Source organism: Rhinopithecus bieti, unplaced genomic scaffold, assembly GCF_001698545.2.
Source record: "Rhinopithecus bieti isolate Rb0 unplaced genomic scaffold, ASM169854v2 scaffold_8675, whole genome shotgun sequence".
NCBI classification, from domain to species: domain Eukaryota; kingdom Metazoa; phylum Chordata; class Mammalia; order Primates; family Cercopithecidae; genus Rhinopithecus; species Rhinopithecus bieti.
The window spans coordinates 5,094,452-5,113,630 of NW_016806447.1; the positions used below are offsets into that span (position 1 = coordinate 5,094,452).

The following is a 19,179-nucleotide window of genomic DNA, read 5'->3' on the forward strand; positions in this document are numbered from 1 at the left end:
GCATTGCCAAGACAATCCTAAGCCAAAAGAACAAAGCTGGAGGCATCATGCTACCTGACTTCAAACTATACTACAAGGCTGTAGTAACCAAAACAGCATGGTACTGGTACCAAAACAGAGATATAGACCAATGGAACAGTACAGAGCCCTCAGAAGTAATACCACACATCTACAACCATCTGATCTTTGACAAAGTTGACAAAAATAAGAAATGGGGAAAGGATTCCCTATTTAATAAATGGTGCTCGGAAAACTGGCTAGCCATATGTAGCAAGCTGAAACTGAATCCCTTCCTTACACCTTATACAAAAATTAATTCAAGATGGATTAGAGACTTAAATGTTAGACGTAAAACCATAAAAACCCTAGAAGAAAACCTAGGCAATACCATTCAGGACATAGGCATAGACAAGGACTTCATGTCTAAAATACCAAAAGCAATGGCAACAAAAGCCAAAATTGACAAATGGGATCGAATTCAACTAAAGAGCTTCTGCACAGCAAAAGAAACAACCATCAGAGAGAACAGACAACCTACAGAATGGGAGAACATTTTTGCAATCTATTCATTTGACAAAGGGCTAATATACAGAACCTACAAAGAACTCAAACAAATTTACAAGAAAAAAACAAACGACCCCGTCAAAAAGTGGGCGAAGGATATGAACAGACACTTCCAAAAAGAAGTCATTTATGCAGTGAAATGTCCATCAATGACAGACTGGATTAAGAAAATGTGGCAAATATACACCATGGCATACTATGCAGCCATAAAACAGGATGAGTTCATGTCCTTTGTAGGGACATGGATGCAGCTGGAAACCATCATTCTCAGCAAACCATCGCTAGAACAGTAAACCAAACACCGCATGTTCTCACTCATAGGTGGGAATTGAACAATGAGAACACTTGGACACAGGAAGGGGACCATTGCACACAAGGGCCTGTTGTGGGACAGGGGTAGTGGGGCAGGATAGCATTAGGAGACATACCTTATGTAAATGACAAGTTAATGGGTACAGCACACCAAGATGGCACATGTATACATATGTAAGAAACCTGCACGTTGTGCACATGTACCCTAGAACTTAAGTATAATAAAAAATTAATTAATTAAAAAATAACATTAAGTTAAAAGAAGAAGAAAAAAGAAATGACAAAGTGTGTTAAGCCAATATAACATGAGGGTCCAGAAAGTATAATAAATAATGTGCAAATAAAGTTCATTCAGCTGGAAAAAAATATGCATTTGAAAATACTGCATTCCACCGCTATATGATGTAGTATTTGATAAATGCTTATTAGGTCAAGTTAGGTGAAATTTTTGTACTAAACTTCTATGTAATTTCTGATTTTTAAAATTTGTTCTAACCGTTACTGATACAATGTCAGCATCTATAAGTATGATGGTGTATTTCTCTATTTTCGCCTTTAATACTGTCTTTTTCATTTGTTTTATGTAGTTTGAATCTGTATTGTTAAGTATATGAACATTTTGTTTAATGTACATGAACCTTGTTGTAATTTTGATACATTCTTTCATGCCTACAGTAATATTCATTGTTTTGAGGTCTGTTTTCTTATAGTAATACAGTCACAAAACTTTCTTATGTTTTTCATCCCATTATTTAAATTTCATTCTGCCTTTGTACTTTGAGTTTCTTGCTTATAATAAACTTATTTTTGGCTTTTGTAATTTCTATCAATTTTTTGTTACCTTGTAATAGTTATTTTCTATATCATTATTATTTATTGATATATAATTTTACCTCTTGGGATACATATATTTTGATACAAACATATGGTGTGTAATAATGATCAACTAAGGGCAATTGGGATATCCATCTCCTCAAACATTTATTATTTATTTACGTTGCAAACATTCCTAATCTCTTCTTGTTACTTTGAAATATATGATAGCACAATAGGGCAACTATAGCTGATGATATATTATTAATTCTGATTATATCTGCCTCTTATATTTAATAAAATTATTGTGATGACTGTGATAAAGAATGAAGTGGTTCTGTGTAGATAGACATAAAATCTTCAGAATGTATTAAGTGAAAAAAAGTTGCAGAATGGCATCTGTAGAAAGAATCCATTAATACAAAAAATCAAACTCAAAGTGTGTTGTGTGTCTGTCTTTGTCTCTTTTTGCAATTTTGTAGAAAAAAAAAAAGCCCTAGAAGGGTAGATACCACTCTGTGTATAGTGCTTACATTTGGAGAGGGATGTTGGGGAGATAGGGGTTTATCCCACATTCTCCATTGTGGCTTGAAAGTTTTTTTACAGAGACTAAACTTGTGTTTTACATAATGAACAAATCATGACTGTAGTAAAAAAATCATCTAATCTTTTGACTTTCATGTGTTTTGCTAGGATTGGTCCAAAGGAAGATTTTTTCCATTGTTTGAAATGTAACTTATGTCTAGCTATGAATCTTCAAGGAAGACACAAGGTATATAATTTAGTTTGTGTAGTTTTTAAAGTATTGCAGTGTTTTGAAACAAGCTTAATTTCTAATATGTTTTGGAAGCATGCTAATTTTCATATTTTCCAAGTGCAACTGTATTGCTGTGTTGAAAAGCAGTATTAACAAATGGATATTTTAAAATATGTACCTCAGAATATCTGATCTACAATTCCTTTTCTTCTCTATAGTGTAAGAATGCTTATATCACTTATTAACATAATGTTGACAACTTCGAAGTTGGTTTATGGGTTCTTACCATTGGTACTGCGTTTAAGAATAACTTGAAAACAGGAGAAATACTGAATGGTGTAACCTAATTAGCACAACATTCTAAGAAAATTCGGAAAATATTTTACTATTTTTTTTTACAATTAAGACATACATATTTTAAATCTGGATATAGGAATTATGTCACAATCCCAGGCCCTTTTTCATTATTTAAAAAAAAATCTAATAAAGTATTACATTTATAGTACTGATTCTACCTACTACAAGAATTAAGAGAATGGAGGATTGGCGTAAAGTGAAGTGTAAATCATACTTGTTCAAGTATAGGAAATTCCAGATAAGGGAGAACAGTGTAAGTAGCAACATTGTAGCTGTTGAGAGAGAGAGAGACAGATAGACATTAATTGGAAAGAGACTGAAGTTATTTACTTAGCAGTATAGTAGGTTTGATAGAAGGTAAGGATAAGAAGTTATTGCAGAAATATAATATTAGCTAGAACTTGGCCTAAATAGTAAAGTGGTGAGGAAAATTGAGATGAATAATGAACATACATGATGTGGTAATGGTATTAAGGAAAAAGAGTGAGGCGGAGTAAAGATGACTCTGAAGATTTTCAGCCCCAACTTAAGGTACTTATTAGTAGATTGTAAATTTTTTGAAGATAAAAGATTGAGTTTGGTTTTTAAACTTGAGCTTGTGGTGATGGCAAGCTATGCTAGTGGAGATAGCCAGGAGTCAGTAGTATCTTATAGATTACATTTCCCTGATGTTCTGGTTTCCAAAGCATGTGTAGTGTGTGTGTGTGCGCACACATTAATTCATTGCATCCTCACCTCAGCATTTGCGTTCCATCAACTCAGAGATGCCACTGATGATCAGATATGTTGTAATTGCGGGGATGTTAAAATGTATGTGTGAGGTGTACTTTAGAATCAAATGAAATATGCATTAATTTTATTTTATAAATAAGAAACATAAGACTAAAGCAGTGGCTAGTCCAAAATCTCAAGGACTGGTAAATAGCAGAGCTAGGATTACAGTCTAGAGTTTTAAACTTACTCTTAAGCTTATTATTTTGAGGGTTTATCTCCCCACTATACTGTCATCTTTCAAAAACATATCTATTTTTTTGTTTTGGTTTTTTTGTTTTGTTGTTTTTTAGTTATCTTTTATTGTGTGTATTACTACGTGGTCCTGCCATCTATTAAGTGCTTCCATTAAAAACCTGGGAGTCTTCCATGGCACAGTGCTTTCCCTTACCTCCTTGCATTTAATCAGACATTAAATCTTGTCAAATTAAGAATTCAGGCTCTGAAGTTAGCCTACTGGAGCACCAGTTTAACTGTGACTTTGGAAGTTCTTCTCTAGGCCTCCACTGCTTCAACTGTAAAATGGTGTAACAATCATAGCCTATTTCATCTAGGATTGTGAGATTTAATTGACTTTATACAGGTACTGTGCTGAACATGGCATATAGTAAATTTCAATACTATGAACTATTATTATTACCAATATTATTAGTAAGTAGTTGAGCTTACTAATTTAGGTCACTGGCTTTGGAGCAAAACATACATAATATGCAAAGGTTCCAAATCTTATTATCTTTGGATCTGGGGTAAGTGTCTTGAATTCCTAAGTCACTTTCCCTATCTGTGGAAGTGAAGGTAATCTCAATAATGTTTATTGAGTATTTTCACTGTATCAGGTAATATACCAAGCCTGAAATAGTGTGAGATTTAAACAACTGTTAAAAAACTCTTTTCTGACATATAAGCATATAGCTATTATTTTTAGTAAGTTGATTTTGTTAATTTTTATTATTAATACTCTTATACCTGTCATTTTCATCTAGTTAAGCTTTTGTTAATGTGAATTTCTCTTTTAAACAGTGTATTGAAAATGTGTCCCGACAGAATTGTCCAATATGTTTGGAGGTAGGCTTAAAATATTTTTTACTTTGGAAGTCTCAGCTCTTGAATTCAAAATACTTGGATGTTTATATTGTCTTCATACAAGCACTAATATTTATTTCCTTTACAGGACATTCACACATCCCGTGTTGTTGCTCATGTCTTGCCATGTGGACATCTTTTACATAGGTAAAGTAACATTTTTTTCTCAATGATGTTTGAAAATAGTGGAGACAGTTTTTGTTTTACTAAAATAATCTTATATTTTCTTTCAGAACGTGTTATGAAGAAATGTTGAAAGAGTGAGTGTTTGGGATTTTAAAAATAATTGTTAGATGTTTGATTTTTTTGTGTGTGTGGTGTGGGGTGGTGGACAAACATTGTTACTTATACTGTATTGGGCATGGCAATATTTATATTGAAATGGGTAGAGTAGATGAATAGTGTTAAAACAGGACAAAGCATCTTGGATATAGAACTACATCTTTGCCATATGTTTCTCTTAAGCCTTGTCTCCTCCCACAATTTGAGATAGATACCTCTTTTTTTTTCTGGCCATATATACCAGGAAGCAGTCTTTGCCGGATGCTGTTACAATGTTGTAAAATGCCGAAAATATTGCTAAAATTTGTTAAGTTGTTATATTGGTCAAGTATAATGAACTAAAAGAAAGTAGGTGAAGCAATCATTAAAGCTAAGACTTTATTAATGGAAAGGATATTAAAATTAGATGAAAATAATTGAAAAGAGGAGACTATTTTGGTCCTACAGATTGATGAGCAAAAATATGGAGAGCTAGAGAGAGGGCATTTTTTTTTTTGTCAAATTTTTAGAAAGGAAATAATATCTGAATAATTTTTAACAAATACAGTATCCTCACATGAGTGTATTAAGAAATTAAGGTTGTTTAGCTAAGGAGTAGCTTAATTAGTTTGTAAAAATATATGAAGTATATTCTACAAAGAATATGGACTAATTACTCTCCATTTTGTAATACTCAGGAGAAAGACTTAGTTTTAAATAAGTATACAGGAATTAATTTAAAAGTTGTATAGCGTGAAAGTTCCCAGGTTCCTATGAGATTATCTTGGAATAGAGGAAAATGCCTGTTTTGAATGGTTCATTTAGCTTGCATCTTCTTGTATACCTGAATTAACATATTCTTTGTTTAATGTTTGGAAAATAACCTTTCTATCTTTTTCAGAGGCTACAGATGTCCATTATGTATGCACTCTGCTTTAGATATGACCAGGTATTGGAGACAGCTGGATGATGAAGTAGCACAGACTCCTATGCCATCAGAATATCAGAACATGACTGTGGATGTGAGTAGAATCAATACTTTGTAGATTCCTTGTTGACACTCTTCATTTTTGCCCTCCTGCTTGAATTTGCCAAAAAAGAAAAAAAATACTGGTTTGACACAGATGCTCATGTGATGATTATGGAAAGCACAAATGATTTTAAATTTTAGTTAAATAAGTAACTCAGATCAGGAAAAAAAAAAGTCTTAAGAATGCCTTTATGTAGTTTTTCCCAACACTAGATGGCAGGCAAAAACTTTATTCTGAATTGTTTACACATTACTTGCCAGAGTCAGTAATATAACTGACTAGGGTTGGATCACTGGTGGGAGGTTTTAAGTACATTTTATTTTTAATTATTTTACATTTTATTTCAGGAGAACATATTTGCTGATTTTTGACATTACGTTTTGGTTTTAGTGTTTATTACCCTTTTTATTCCATCTTAGACTTATTTTTATTGAGTGCACACAGGAGACCCCTTTATCACTTCTGTTGTTCACAGAATCATAAGCAAAGAACAAATTGAGAGATAAGAGTCATAATTACAGAGAAGTCTTGATTCACGATCTTGGGAAAAAAACTGTTCACAGTAAAATGCCGCTTGCTTCTGGGAAAAAACTTTCCTGGTTAACTTTGCCTTAAGGTCTCTAATGGGTGTCCAGTTCCAAGAGTGTGGAGGGTCCCTTCTGAATTGTGAGATAATGAACCTAAGGTTCAAAGTCCAGAAGATTTACTGCAGTGTGGGTGGGAAAGGCAGTCTTTCTCTGATGTTGTTCTCAGAAGACCCAATCTCCAGATTCTAGATTGTGAAGGGTTTGATTGTTCTTAGTCATTGGACCATCAAAATTTTCTTTACCTGATGAAAATGTACTTTGGCATAATGCATAAAAGCCTTGCAGCATTTAGTCGTATCAGAGTTTGGTAGTGGAAGATGCACGAGGTTCTCTTTATTATTAGGTGCATAGGCCTTCCAGTGATTATTGCATAAGGGGTCAACTTATGTTTTCCACTTCAAGTGGATCTGATTGCCATCAATCTGCAATATCAATCTGCAGTATGTTTAACCAAGGCAATTCAGTTAATTTTGCCTAATACTATTGTATCTGTACTATCTTATGTAACTATTTTACAACTTGTCCAGTGAAATAAGTCCCTCTGTCACTGGAGACTTGTCTAGGAATGTCCCATGAGAGAAACACATTTTATAATAACCTTTTAACTGTAATAGAATTAACCCTCTTGCATGGGATACCTTCTATACAACCAGAAAACAGGCACTGAAAATGACAATTGAATGTAATCCCTCTATAAATACTTAAATGGCCCATCAGGTAGCAGAAATGTACTTGAAGTTTTGATTGTCTTCCCAGGATTATGGTTTCGACAAAGCAAACATTGGTCACAAATTATTTTAGCAATTTAGCAATATATATAAATTTTATATATACGTATAAAATTTGGATTATTTTATCTTTTCCATGATGAGCCATGGAATGCAGAACTTTTTTTTAATTTTATTTTATTTGGAGACAGAGTCTTGCCCTTGTTGCGCAGGCTGGAGTGCAGTGGCACAATCTCGGCTTACTGCAACCTCCACCTCCAGGGTTCAAGTGATTCTCCTGCCTCAGCCTCCCGAGTAGCTGGGATTACAGGTGCCTGCCACCGCACCTGGCTAATTTTGTATTTTAGTAGAGTCGGGGTTTTGCCATGTTGGCCAGGCTGGTCTCAAACTCCTGACCTCGTGATCCGCCTGCCTCGGCCTCCCAAAGTGCTGGGATTATAGGAGTGAGCCACCTCGCCCAGCTGGAATGCAGAACTTTTAATAATGGAAGCTTTAAGGATTTAGGAAGGGCCAGGGGGCTGTCCAGGTTCTCCATGAGTCCACACTTAACATTGGATTTGTGTCCTCTTAAATACCAGATTAGTTGCCTCCCACTGATAACCGAAGGGTTATCATAGGTAATTTGGCTTGGATTGTGGAGTTGATTGAAATCTAAACAATTTCAGTACTGGCTGATTTAGTGTGAAAATCTGGCAAGTATTTTCTTGGTATTCAATTAATTTTTATCCTGCTTGGGTTAGCAGTTTTATAAACCAGTCAGTCTGTCCATTAGAGAGTTCTAGGAATTGTTATCTGGTCCAAGTCCTAAAGTTGTCAGAAATCTGTATTTAAGAGAGCTTGTCAGGGTCCTTTTCATCCTTTCATGAACCTCCTTGAAGACACAGAACTGTAGGATTTTGCTCCCTTGTGAAGTTTTCAGAGAAACTGCATCAGAATTAAGCAGTTAACTGTGGAAACAACTTAAAATGGTTATAAAGACATGATTGACAAGGAAATTTGGTTATTTCTGTGGCCTGCAATAACACAATAACCATAATCAAGACTGATAGAACATACTCAGACATAAAGAATTTTAGAATCATATAATCTTGGAATAAATCTTAATAAAAATATAACAGAAAAGTTAAATATCATTTCTTATTTGACAATGCTTATGTAATTTAACAGATCAAATAATCCTTTTTTTTTCTCTTAGGATGCTGCAGGGGCCCTTTGTAGCATGCCAAAGTTAGAGGTCAAAAAAAAAAAAACTTAATTTTGAAGTTGAAATTTGGTTTTGGGAAGTTTGTCAAGTGTGTCAAAGATTTAAAACACTTGACCAAAATAGAATCATAAGTCACTGTAAAATAATAGTCATTTGTATAGCCAATATGAGAATTAACAGGTTTTAAAAAGTGAAAACATTTACTCTTTAAAACACAGTTTTCTAAACAACCAAAAGTCCTGAGACAGCGTGAGACAAAATCTGTTTCCCCTTGTCTCCTCTTTTTATTGTTTGAAATTTACTCAAAAAGTAAACAAAATATTTTACTGTCTTATTAATACTACATGAAATCTTTGTTCAAGAGAGAAAACCAGATTTTACCTTTGTATTATTAGGACTAAAGCTAATTTTAATAAAACCTTATAAACAAATCCATCCAATCTGTCAGTTTTTTTTACCACGTAAGATTTCCATAAATCTTTTATATTCCCTTATAAACTTTTAAAATTCTTTCTTTTGAACGGTATTTTAATCTACACTTTTTTATTCCTTCAATTTGAAACAACTGTTAAGTAACTTCAAACTAGACCAAAAAAAAATTTTTTTTTTTTTTTTTTTTTNCATCCAATCTGTCAGTTTTTTTTACCACGTAAGATTTCCATAAATCTTTTATATTCCCTTATAAACTTTTAAAATTCTTTCTTTTGAACGGTATTTTAATCTACACTTTTTTATTCCTTCAATTTGAAACAACTGTTAAGTAACTTCAAACTAGACCAAAAAAAAATTTTTTTTTTTTTTTGAGACAGAGTCTTGCTCTGTCACTTAGGCTGGAGTGCAGTGGAGCAATCTCGGCTCACTGCAACCTCTGCCTCCAGGGTTTAAGCAATTCTTCTGCTTCAGCCTCCTGAGTAGCTGGGACTACAAGCATACAGCACCATGCCTGACTAATTTTTGTACTTTTAGTAGAGACAGGGTTTCATCATATTAGCCAGGCTGGTCTCGAACTCCTGACCTTGTGATCCGCCCACCTTGGCCTCCTAAAGCTAAATTTTTTTAAAACACATGCCTTGGCAACTTTTCTCACCAAAAGTATATCTTGCTTGTTTTTATACTCCATATAGGGAATTGTTTTTCTTACATCTAGTAGTTTTAGTTACATATATTAACTACAGTTTTAACTCTTAGTAATCCTAATTTCCAGTGAAAACCTTAGGAAGTAATTTTGAACTGTTTTGTATCAGCATTTATAGATGGAAGCCATTTTAATTTTTTGGAAGGATGTTTCCTTAAATTATTATTTATTAAGATATCTAAATATATTTAGCTTTTCTATGCTATATAAAAATAAGATGCCAAAGTATATAAACTTATAATTAATGTTTTAGCATTTTAACTTACAAATGTCTTAAAAGTTTTATGATTACTTAAACATATAAGATTTTAAATTACTGAAAAGAAATTTGAAATTAGGACACAGGTGTACCCTCCCTAATGTTTTCTCAGTCATCTTGAGTCTCAAGTAGTCATATGTCAACCAGGAGGCTATGAAGGGCAGAGCCTGGCTGAGTCCTGAATTGACATACCACTTATAGAGCTTTGAACAGAAGACAGCTGTAAAGATGATGCCTGGAGGATGGAACCCCTCGCAGAATAGCCAGGAGGCAAAGCTAAGGCAGGGAAGAAGGAGCCCTAGTGGGCTTGATTAGCCAGGAGGCAAAGCTAAGGCAGGGAAGAAGACGCCCTAGTGGGCTTGATTCTGCCTTGTAGCTACAGGTCTAGGCACTGAGAACATGTACCCAGGCCTCACTTAGCCAGACTTCAGAATCTAGAGGTTCAAAACCCAAAACAAGCTCACAGTCAAATCAAGCAAGTGTTGAATTATATTCAACACAGACACCTCTGAAGCCACTCTTATTTTACTAACAGTATAAAAATTGGCTTTATTTACCAAATGTTATCACATACACATAACACCTGTAGGAATACAGACACAGGCAGATGCAGATCTTAGAGCTTTCCTAAAGGATTTTCATCTGTGGGCTTTTAAATAGTTTTCTATTCCCCATTCAGACTATCAGTTTTCCAATTAACCTGTTTCATTGCCCTGAGCAGTTGTTAGCTAGGCAGCCCTAAATATGCATTTCTAAAGGACCAACTCTTAGGTCAAACAAGGTAGAAAATTTGGCCAGGCGCGGTGGCTCAAGCCTGTAATCCCAGCACTGTGGGAGGCCAAGACGGGCAGATCACGAGGTCAGGAGATCGAGACCATCCTGGCTAACACGGTGAAACCCGTGGCTCTACTAAAAAAAAATACAAAAAACTAGCCGGGCGAGGTGGCGGGTGCCTGTAGTCCCAGCTACTCGGAAGGCTGAGGCAGGAGCATGGCGTGAACCCGGGAGGCGGAGCTTGCAGTGAGCCGAGATCGCACCACTGCACTCCAGCCTGGGCGACAGAGCGAGACTCTGTCTCAAAAAAAAAAAAAAAAAAAAGAAAATTTATATCTCAAAAGCACAGAGCTAAGACTTTAGATGTAAATATTGTACCATCATTTGCTCAAACCAAGGAAAAAATGGTGTAAAAGTTACAACAAGATGGCCAGAAAATCACCTTAAACAAAGGTATGACTGTGTAAATTTAAAACAGTGATAAGAGTTCCTAAAGTACACAGACAAACACCTTTACAAATGGAAATTTCCTTTATAGATATAAATTGATTTTACCAAAAGGATTTTAGGATAACCTTCAGTATAGTCAGTTAAATGCTGGATAGGTATATTTTAGTTCCATAGATGATTTTTAAAAATTTACTGTTTCTTAGCTAAAATTACTGAGTTTAGGGTGGAGCCCACTAAGAGAGTAGGGGAAAGAAAGCATTCTTTTTTATTGTTTGCAGTTTACTCAAAAATTAAACAGAAGTATTTTAGTGTCCATGTCCATGCCTGGGCGCAGTATGGATAGATCTGAAAAAGAAGCAAGTCTGTTTTACCTGAGGGCCTACATTTTATAAACATTTTATACAGGCTATCTTTCTTTTAGCCTTCAGGGCAGTATAGTAACTAAACCAAAAGGCTAGTAGATTTAATTTCTCTTATCAGTTAGTTAAGCTTTTTATTTGTCTTTTAAAAGTCTTTTTTTTTTTTTAAGGCAATAAAATATTGAAATATTTTAGAAGTTTCACTCAGTAGGCATTTTAGATGAGTCTAATTTGGGAGCCCTCATTTTCAAATGCACTTTTCTTTTTTTTTTGGTTTGATTTTTAACAGCTCCTTATGGTTATCATCAAATGCACTTCTTAACATATAGTTTTAAGTGTTCATTTGGGACGTTCCATTATAATTTAAAATTACCTTTAGTAAGGTTTTGCCATTTCTATAAGCAAATGGCATTTTATCCTTCCATAAAATGTTTAAAAAGTGTTTGCTGCTTCTGGGGCCTAATACTTACACTTGTAGGCAGAACCAGAAGGTAGATTGCTCAGTTCTTCAAAAATTGAGGATCCCATTTTCACCTTGAATCTTGGCTTTGGCTCTCATATTTCCTTGGTAAACTTAACCAGTGATTTTTTCCCTACTTAAGGATGCAAGAAGAATTGAAGAGGGCAGGACACAACCCTGTGAATTTCCAAAAGCCAGTTTGCACCCCCTGCTGTTTTGCCATTTACTGTGCTTCTGCCTGACCCAGTCAGACATAAGAGGCCTTTAGCTAGCTCCAAGGCAGTTGGATCCTGGACCCAGTCCAGTTTTTGCTGCGACTTCTGAATCCAGTTCAGATGAAAAATGTGTTCAAAAAAACTTGGATAGCTCAAAACACAAATCCGCGGAGTTTTAGAATCTGAGAACTTACCATGATTCCTAATGGCTGCGAGAGAGCAGTGGACACAAAGGGCCTAACGGTACCTTACCGGGTCCCTTGGTGCTCTTGGAGGTCACTGTAAGCTCTACTCAAATCCCACTTCTGATGCCATCTGTTTGAAGAAAAACCTTACACAAATTAAATTTAACAGAACTTAATTGAGAAACAATTTGTAAATCAGGCAGCCCTGAACCAGAGTAGATTCAGAGGGTCTTGACTTTCTTTATTTGGTTGCAATTAGCCTGCAAACTAAAGCTTAAAAGGTTGTTTCTGTGCCTTTTGTCTTATGGAGAGTGATCATCTTTTTTCCTTTAAGTAAGATGTGTTGCTGTCTCTTCTCAGCCCTGGTATTGAGTTTTAGATCAGAATGGGAAAGCCTAGTTTTCTGGCTAGATAATTTTTGGTTATATTACACATTTTCTGAACATCTTCAGATACTTCAGCATACAGGGATAAAAACCACATAGCAAAGCCAGATGAAAATTATTTTTTGTTTTATTTACACTGGAATGTTTCATAATTCATGTGGATAATTGTTAGGGCAATGAAAAATAACTTTTAGAATACTAACCGATAATCATGTGATTGACTAGAGGCTGAAGTGTGCTATGTTCCATGTAGATAATTTTTTGAAATAATGGCTTCATTAAGGTACAATTCACATATTATACAGCTCATTCATCTAAATTGTACAATTAGGTGCTTTTAAAAATATTCATGTAGTTATGCAAACATCACCATAATTTTAGAACATTTTTGTCATCCTAAAAAGGAAACGCTTGTACCCATTAGCAGTCATTCCCTAATGCCCCAGGCCTAGGCAACCACTAATTCACATTTAGATCGTATTTTTTAAAGAATTATTTTCCAAATTATAATTTAGAGCAAATTTGGAAATTTTCTGCTTATTATAGTGTGACTATTCAAAAGCGAGTGCTTTTCTTGCATAGTAATGTATTGATTTTCAGGTTAACACCTTTGTTATTTTTCAGGTTCTTAGCACTCGAAGAAATTAATTCTTAAACAGCATCTTCTTGTTATTGTAGGGATGAGCGAAGAGCCTCTATTTACTCAATTTTAGGAACTACTCTTTTTGCAATCTAATTCATTCCTAAGGCAGAGAAGACAGGGAACAGTATACTAAACCTAAAAAATAGACAAAATATTATTTGTGTAAAATTTTGGTTTTATTAACTAAGATATATTTCTGACTGAAAATAATGAAATCATGTTGCTATTTTGAATTGTAAATATCAGGTATTGATCTGATTATGCCTAGGTTAATTTTCTTGCTTGTACTATTTATACTATTTAATATTTGGAAACTATTTTAAAACAAGCTTTTTTATTTTGCTCAAATCTGCCTTTTCACTTTCAGAACCACCTTAATAGCCTTTTAGAGTTTTCAGTGAAAAAAAAAGAAATTTCTACTTTTGGAAATGTGTAGACTTATGTACGTATTTTCACATATTTAATATGGTTTTCAAGGGATTATTATGAGCAGACAATGCTACTTGTATTTATAAGGTTTAAAATACTTAATTTGAATTAATCTCTTTTCAGATTCTCTGCAATGACTGTAATGGACGATCCACTGTTCAGTTTCATATATTAGGCATGAAATGTAAGATTTGTGAATCCTACAATACTGCTCAAGCTGGAGGACGTAGAATTTCACTGGATCAGCAATGACGACCCTATGCAGTACTGGAGAACTTGACATTTTCTGATATAGAAAAAGGCTTTCCTTGGTATCGTGTTATCATGTGTCATCATCTATGCATTAGAGTTGATGTGTTTTGTACTAGTGTCACAGCATAAAATCATATTACAAGTACTTAAGGATTCAGGGTCTCTTGATAGAATTATCATAGCTCTATATTGAATGAAAGCCACTGTGCTTGTGTTTTGATTGGAAATTCCTTTAGTGTCAATTTTTTGGAAGCCAATGATATTCGTCACTGATACATTCATAGAAGTGTATTATGTTTTCATGAAATTTTGCTTTAGGTGACACTATGCACGCAGTTCATTTCTAGTTCTTGATAGAACTGCACTTAATTCTCAGTAGTATTCTTGACTTTTTAAGGGCTGTGCTATTGTAAGTTCTCCCTTACTGTTAAAACCTAATTAAATATGCTCTAGAATTTTCTGAGAGTCCTCTGGATCCTCTAAATGTGAATTTTGATGTAATAATGGCTAATAAAATTACATTGAAACAGTGTTTTATAGAAAGTTTTTTCCAAAGTTTTCTATGTTTGGCTCAATTAGGGCAGTATCATCAGCTCTATAATGTAAAATAAATTTTCTTTCTTTTGAGGTATTCTGTAAAAGTAGTTGGGAAAATTATTATGTAAAATAATAAGACTCTTCCAAAGCCGTAATAAAAACGTCAACATTGAAAACAGTTTTTTTTTTTAGGTTGCCCAAAATTATTTCTTCAAAGAGTCATTCATTTATTCATTTATTTAGCAAGTATTTATTGAGCAACTGCTATGTGGCAGATATGTTTCTAGATGCTGTAGAGACAACAGTGGACAATAAAGATAAAAGTCCTTGTCCTCACAGCAGTACATCGTAGTGTTCACCATATTTGATCAATGTACTCATTTTCCTTTATGCAAGGAGTATATTGTGAATGAATGGAATATTTCTTCCCTAAGCATGTAAAAATGGGATGGATGAGTGAGAAGGGCATGGGATATTCCTGGCAAGATCTCTGATTTCATAGTACTTTTTTGGGCTTATGTAATGGAATTAAATATACCTCTTAATTCAGAAACAAAGTTAACAAATATGTTTGATGATCCAGCCGACTTTGACAGTAGTATCTCCGTAATAGCTTACATTAGGCTAGGAAGTAAAATGTACACATATCAGTTGATAAGTACCTATTGAGCACCAGTTGTATTTCCAGCTTTGAGCTATTTGAATCTTCTGTGAATAAGAAAGTTAGCCTTTTAACTAGAAAGCCTAAGAGTTCGGGCACATTTATTTCTTCTTTTGTTGAAATTTATTCACCTGGATAAAGGCAGCAGTTTGGGGCTCAGATCTTTATTCTATCTCACCTTCTTGTCTTCTGTATTCTACTCTTAGATTCTTTCTCTTCATCTGTTTCCTTGGCCTGGCCAGAGCAGCAGTGCTGATCTTGATTTGGGAAAGGATGTTCCTGGGTATTACCAATTAGTACACAGATAAGGAAAGACTAGTTTTCCAGATCTGATACTTTTTTTTGAAGTGGTTTTGCTCTGTCATTTAGGCTAGAGTGCAGTGAAGTGATCATAGCTCACTGCAGCCTTGACTTCTTGGGCTGAACTGATCCTTCCACCTCAGCCTCCAGAGTAGCTGGGACTACAGGTGTGTGCCATCATGCCCAGCTAATTTTTAATTGTTTTGTAGAAACAGAGTCTCAGTGTCTTGTCCAGGCTGGTCTTGAACTTCTGGGCTCAAGTAGTTCTCCTCCCTCGGCCTCCCAAGGGCTGGGATTACAGGCATGAGCCGCTGTGCTTGGTCCAGATGTACTACTTTTTATGTTTGGTATTCTGCCAAACCAATCATGTTATTGCTTTTAATCATTGAATCATTGGATCTTTAAATAGGAGTGAGTGTATAATAATAAGGCTCTTCTGTTTTCAACATCTATGTGCTAGGGTCATGCATTAGCATTAATTACTACAGTGATTCTGTGGTGTAAGTGTTGTTCTCATAGATAAGAAAGCTGAGGTTTAGAGGTTAAAATGACATGTTGGGGGTAAATAACAGACACTATGTGTTGGAGTTGGGAATCAGATCCAAGTTTGTGACTCCAAACCCACTTTTACCACATTGCTTTTGACCTAAACTTCTATTTTGCTAAAATACCCCTCACAGCTAGTCATCTATATCATTGAAGAGCTCATGATTTGATAGATTAACCTTTAATTTTTAGGTGACTCTAGTTAGAAAGTCTTATTTCACAATCTGATTGTTTCTTTAACTCAGGATCCAAACATGTCCAAAATAATGCAGAATACATATGCAGTCACTCATTCATGCTATCCAGTCATGTAGTTGAAGCAATTTTCAAATGCGCTCAAAGTCTCTAGGCTTCCGTACCCAGGGTTGCTTCAAGTATTTGTTCATGAGATGTCAACTTGATGAAAATCCTTCAACAATTCTCATTCACAATCAGAATAAAATCTACGTCCCTTACCATTCCGTATGCAATACTTAAAATGCATAATCTTACCCTTAAATACTTTTTCTGATTTCATATAGGTTATACCTCTGTAAGAAAGGTAAAAAACTCTGAACAATCCTTTCTTCCAGAGATAACTACTGTTAACATTTGAACAGATAACTGCATTCTTCTTTTCCTGTTCTTTTTATAATGCTTACAGGAATGTTAAATACTTAGATCTTAAGTACACTAGAATTATCTGTCCCTGAAATAAGTCAGGTTGCCCTGTCACAGAATTTGTATCTATAGTTTACTTGTATTATTTTTGAAAAAAGTAAAATAACAATACCTTTATGAATTTTTTGGTGCATAGCATCTCAGCTTCTTTTATTATTAAAGACGTATGTATCAAAAAAATAAGTATATCAAGTTGTTCATTTCTTAGTTTCTGGGGTCTTCTTAACCGGTACATAGAACTCTGTATGAATTAACTTTAGCTTATGTTTGAAGTAGTAGTTTGTTATAGTGTCATAGGTTTTAAAATCAAACTCAGTTTTTATTTCTTCACCACAATCTATTTTCATATTATATACATATTAAATTTCCCTTTTATTTTGGTCATGCATCAAAATAAATTTACTAAGTACTAAAGAACCAACTTATTTTGTAAGTGCCTGGCACTTAATAGGTATTCACTAGTTGAATAGTTTAATTTGAAATGAATTAATTTTAAATGGGAGTTGTTCAAAACTATGCCACTTTATTTTTCTTTTTTCCTTTGTGTTATTAAAATTTTAATTGATGATTGTATATATTATATATATGCAGTACAATGTGATGTTTTGATATATGTTTACATTGTAGAATGATTAAATCAGTGTAATAAATTTATTGCCTCATACGATTTTTTTTGTGCTAAAAAACAACACTTAAAATCTACTCTTAGTATTTTTGAAATATATAATGCATTATTTATTATACTCACCATTCTGTGTAATTGATCAGTAAAGTTTATTCCTCTTGTCTAACTGATATTTGTACCTTTTGATCAGCATCTCCCCTTTTCCCATCCACCCTTGTCTCCCAGCCTCTGGTAACCACCATTCTACTTCTATGAGTTCACCTTTTTTTAGCTTGCACAGATAGCTGAGGTCACATAGTATTTACCTTTTTGTGCCTGGGTTATTTCATGTAGTATAATGTCTTCCAGGTTCCTGTCACAAGTGACAGGATTTCTTTCTTTTATAGGGCTGAACAGTATTCCATTGAGTATATATGCCACATTTTGTTTTCATTCATATGATTATTGACATTAAGGTTGCTTCCATATCTTAGCTGTTGTGAATAATGCTGCAGTGAACACGGTGGTACAGATACCTCTTTGACACACTGACTTCAGTTCCTTTAGCTATATATCCAGAAGTGGGATTGCTGGATCATATGGTAATTCTAGTTTTAGTTTTCTGTCTCCATACTGATTTTAATACTGGCTGTTTTAATTTACATTCCCGCCAACAGTGCACAAGTGTTCCCTTTTCTCCACACCCTGTCAACACTTTTATCATTTTGATAGTAGTCACTCTTAACAGGTGTAAGGTGATATCTTGTGTTAATTTGCATTTTTCTGATTAGTGATGATGAGCATCTTTTCATATATTTGTTGGTCATTTGTATCTTTTTTAGGAACGTTTGTTTACATCCTTTGCCCATTTTTTGAGTTCATTTTCTTATTAGTGGTTTGAGTACCTTATGTATTTTGGATATTAGCCCCTTATCAGATGTATGATTTATAAATTTTTTTTTGAATTCATGGGTTTTGTCTTCATTCTATCATTCCCTTCACTATGCAGAAGCTTTTTAGTTTGATGCAGCCCCATGTATTTTTTGTTGTCTGTGTTCTTGGGGTTACATCCAAGAAATCTTTGCCCAGACCAGTGTTGCGGAGCATTTCCCCTATGTTTTGTTCTCATAGTTTTATAGTTTCAGGTCTTATGCTTAAGTCTTTAAACAAATTTGAGTTGATTTTTATATGTGGTGTGAGATAAGGATCCAATTTCATTCTTCTGCATGTGTATATTCGGTTTTACCAACACCATTTATTGAAGAGACTGGCTTCATTGTTAGTGTTGGCATATTTATTGGAAGTCAATTGATTATAGGTGTGTTGGTTTATTTCTGGGCTCTCCTACTAGTCAGCATACCTGTTTTTATGCCAGTACCATGCTGTTTTGATTACTATCGGTTTATAATAGATTTTGAAGTCAGGTAGTGTGATGCCTCCAACTTTGTTCCTTTAGTTTAAGATTGCTTTGGTTATTCAGGTCTTCTCTGGTACCATATAAATTATAGTATTGTTATTTCTATTTTTTTGGAAAATGACATTGGAATTTTGATAGGAGTTACAAGAAAAACCTGGAACTATAATGTCCCAACTCAAAGTGGGAAGAAGCCGAGAGACCAAGGAATGATGACAAGTCCAGCTTGAGGAGCAGATGAGTTTATTAGGACTTATTTATAGGGGAGTCTTGGATGGCAACAGGACACCACTAGACCTCTGTGCCACCTCCTATCTCTAAACTGCTGTTAAGCTAATTTCCTGGCTCTTTGCCTATTGTGTTTGAGCAATGAGACTGTATTTCTTGGTATGTTCTCAGATACTCTCTAGAATATTTAGATTCTCAGGGACACCTGCACCTT

General features: G+C 34.4%; 1 protein-coding gene across 5 annotated transcripts in view; it reads left to right on the top strand.

Moving 5' to 3' along the window:
* The window catches only part of RCHY1 (ring finger and CHY zinc finger domain containing 1), a 41,093-nt gene extending 23,724 nt beyond the window's left edge, over nucleotides 1-17,369 (top strand). For 3 of the 5 annotated variants that reach the window (XM_017876592.1, XM_017876590.1, XM_017876595.1), the window contains 6 exons: nucleotides 2,383-2,461; nucleotides 4,595-4,639; nucleotides 4,746-4,804; nucleotides 4,891-4,917; nucleotides 5,820-5,940; nucleotides 13,887-17,369. In XM_017876592.1, coding sequence (XP_017732081.1) covers nucleotides 2,383-2,461; nucleotides 4,595-4,639; nucleotides 4,746-4,804; nucleotides 4,891-4,917; nucleotides 5,820-5,940; nucleotides 13,887-14,015 — 460 coding nt within the window. In that variant the 3' untranslated portion in view covers nucleotides 14,016-17,369. The remainder of the gene's footprint in view (nucleotides 1-2,382; nucleotides 2,462-4,594; nucleotides 4,640-4,745; nucleotides 4,805-4,890; nucleotides 4,918-5,819; nucleotides 5,941-13,886) is intronic. The other 2 variants (XM_017876594.1, XM_017876591.1) reach the window with 1 other exon arrangement.
* The last annotated feature ends 1,810 nt before the right edge of the window (nucleotides 17,370-19,179 follow it).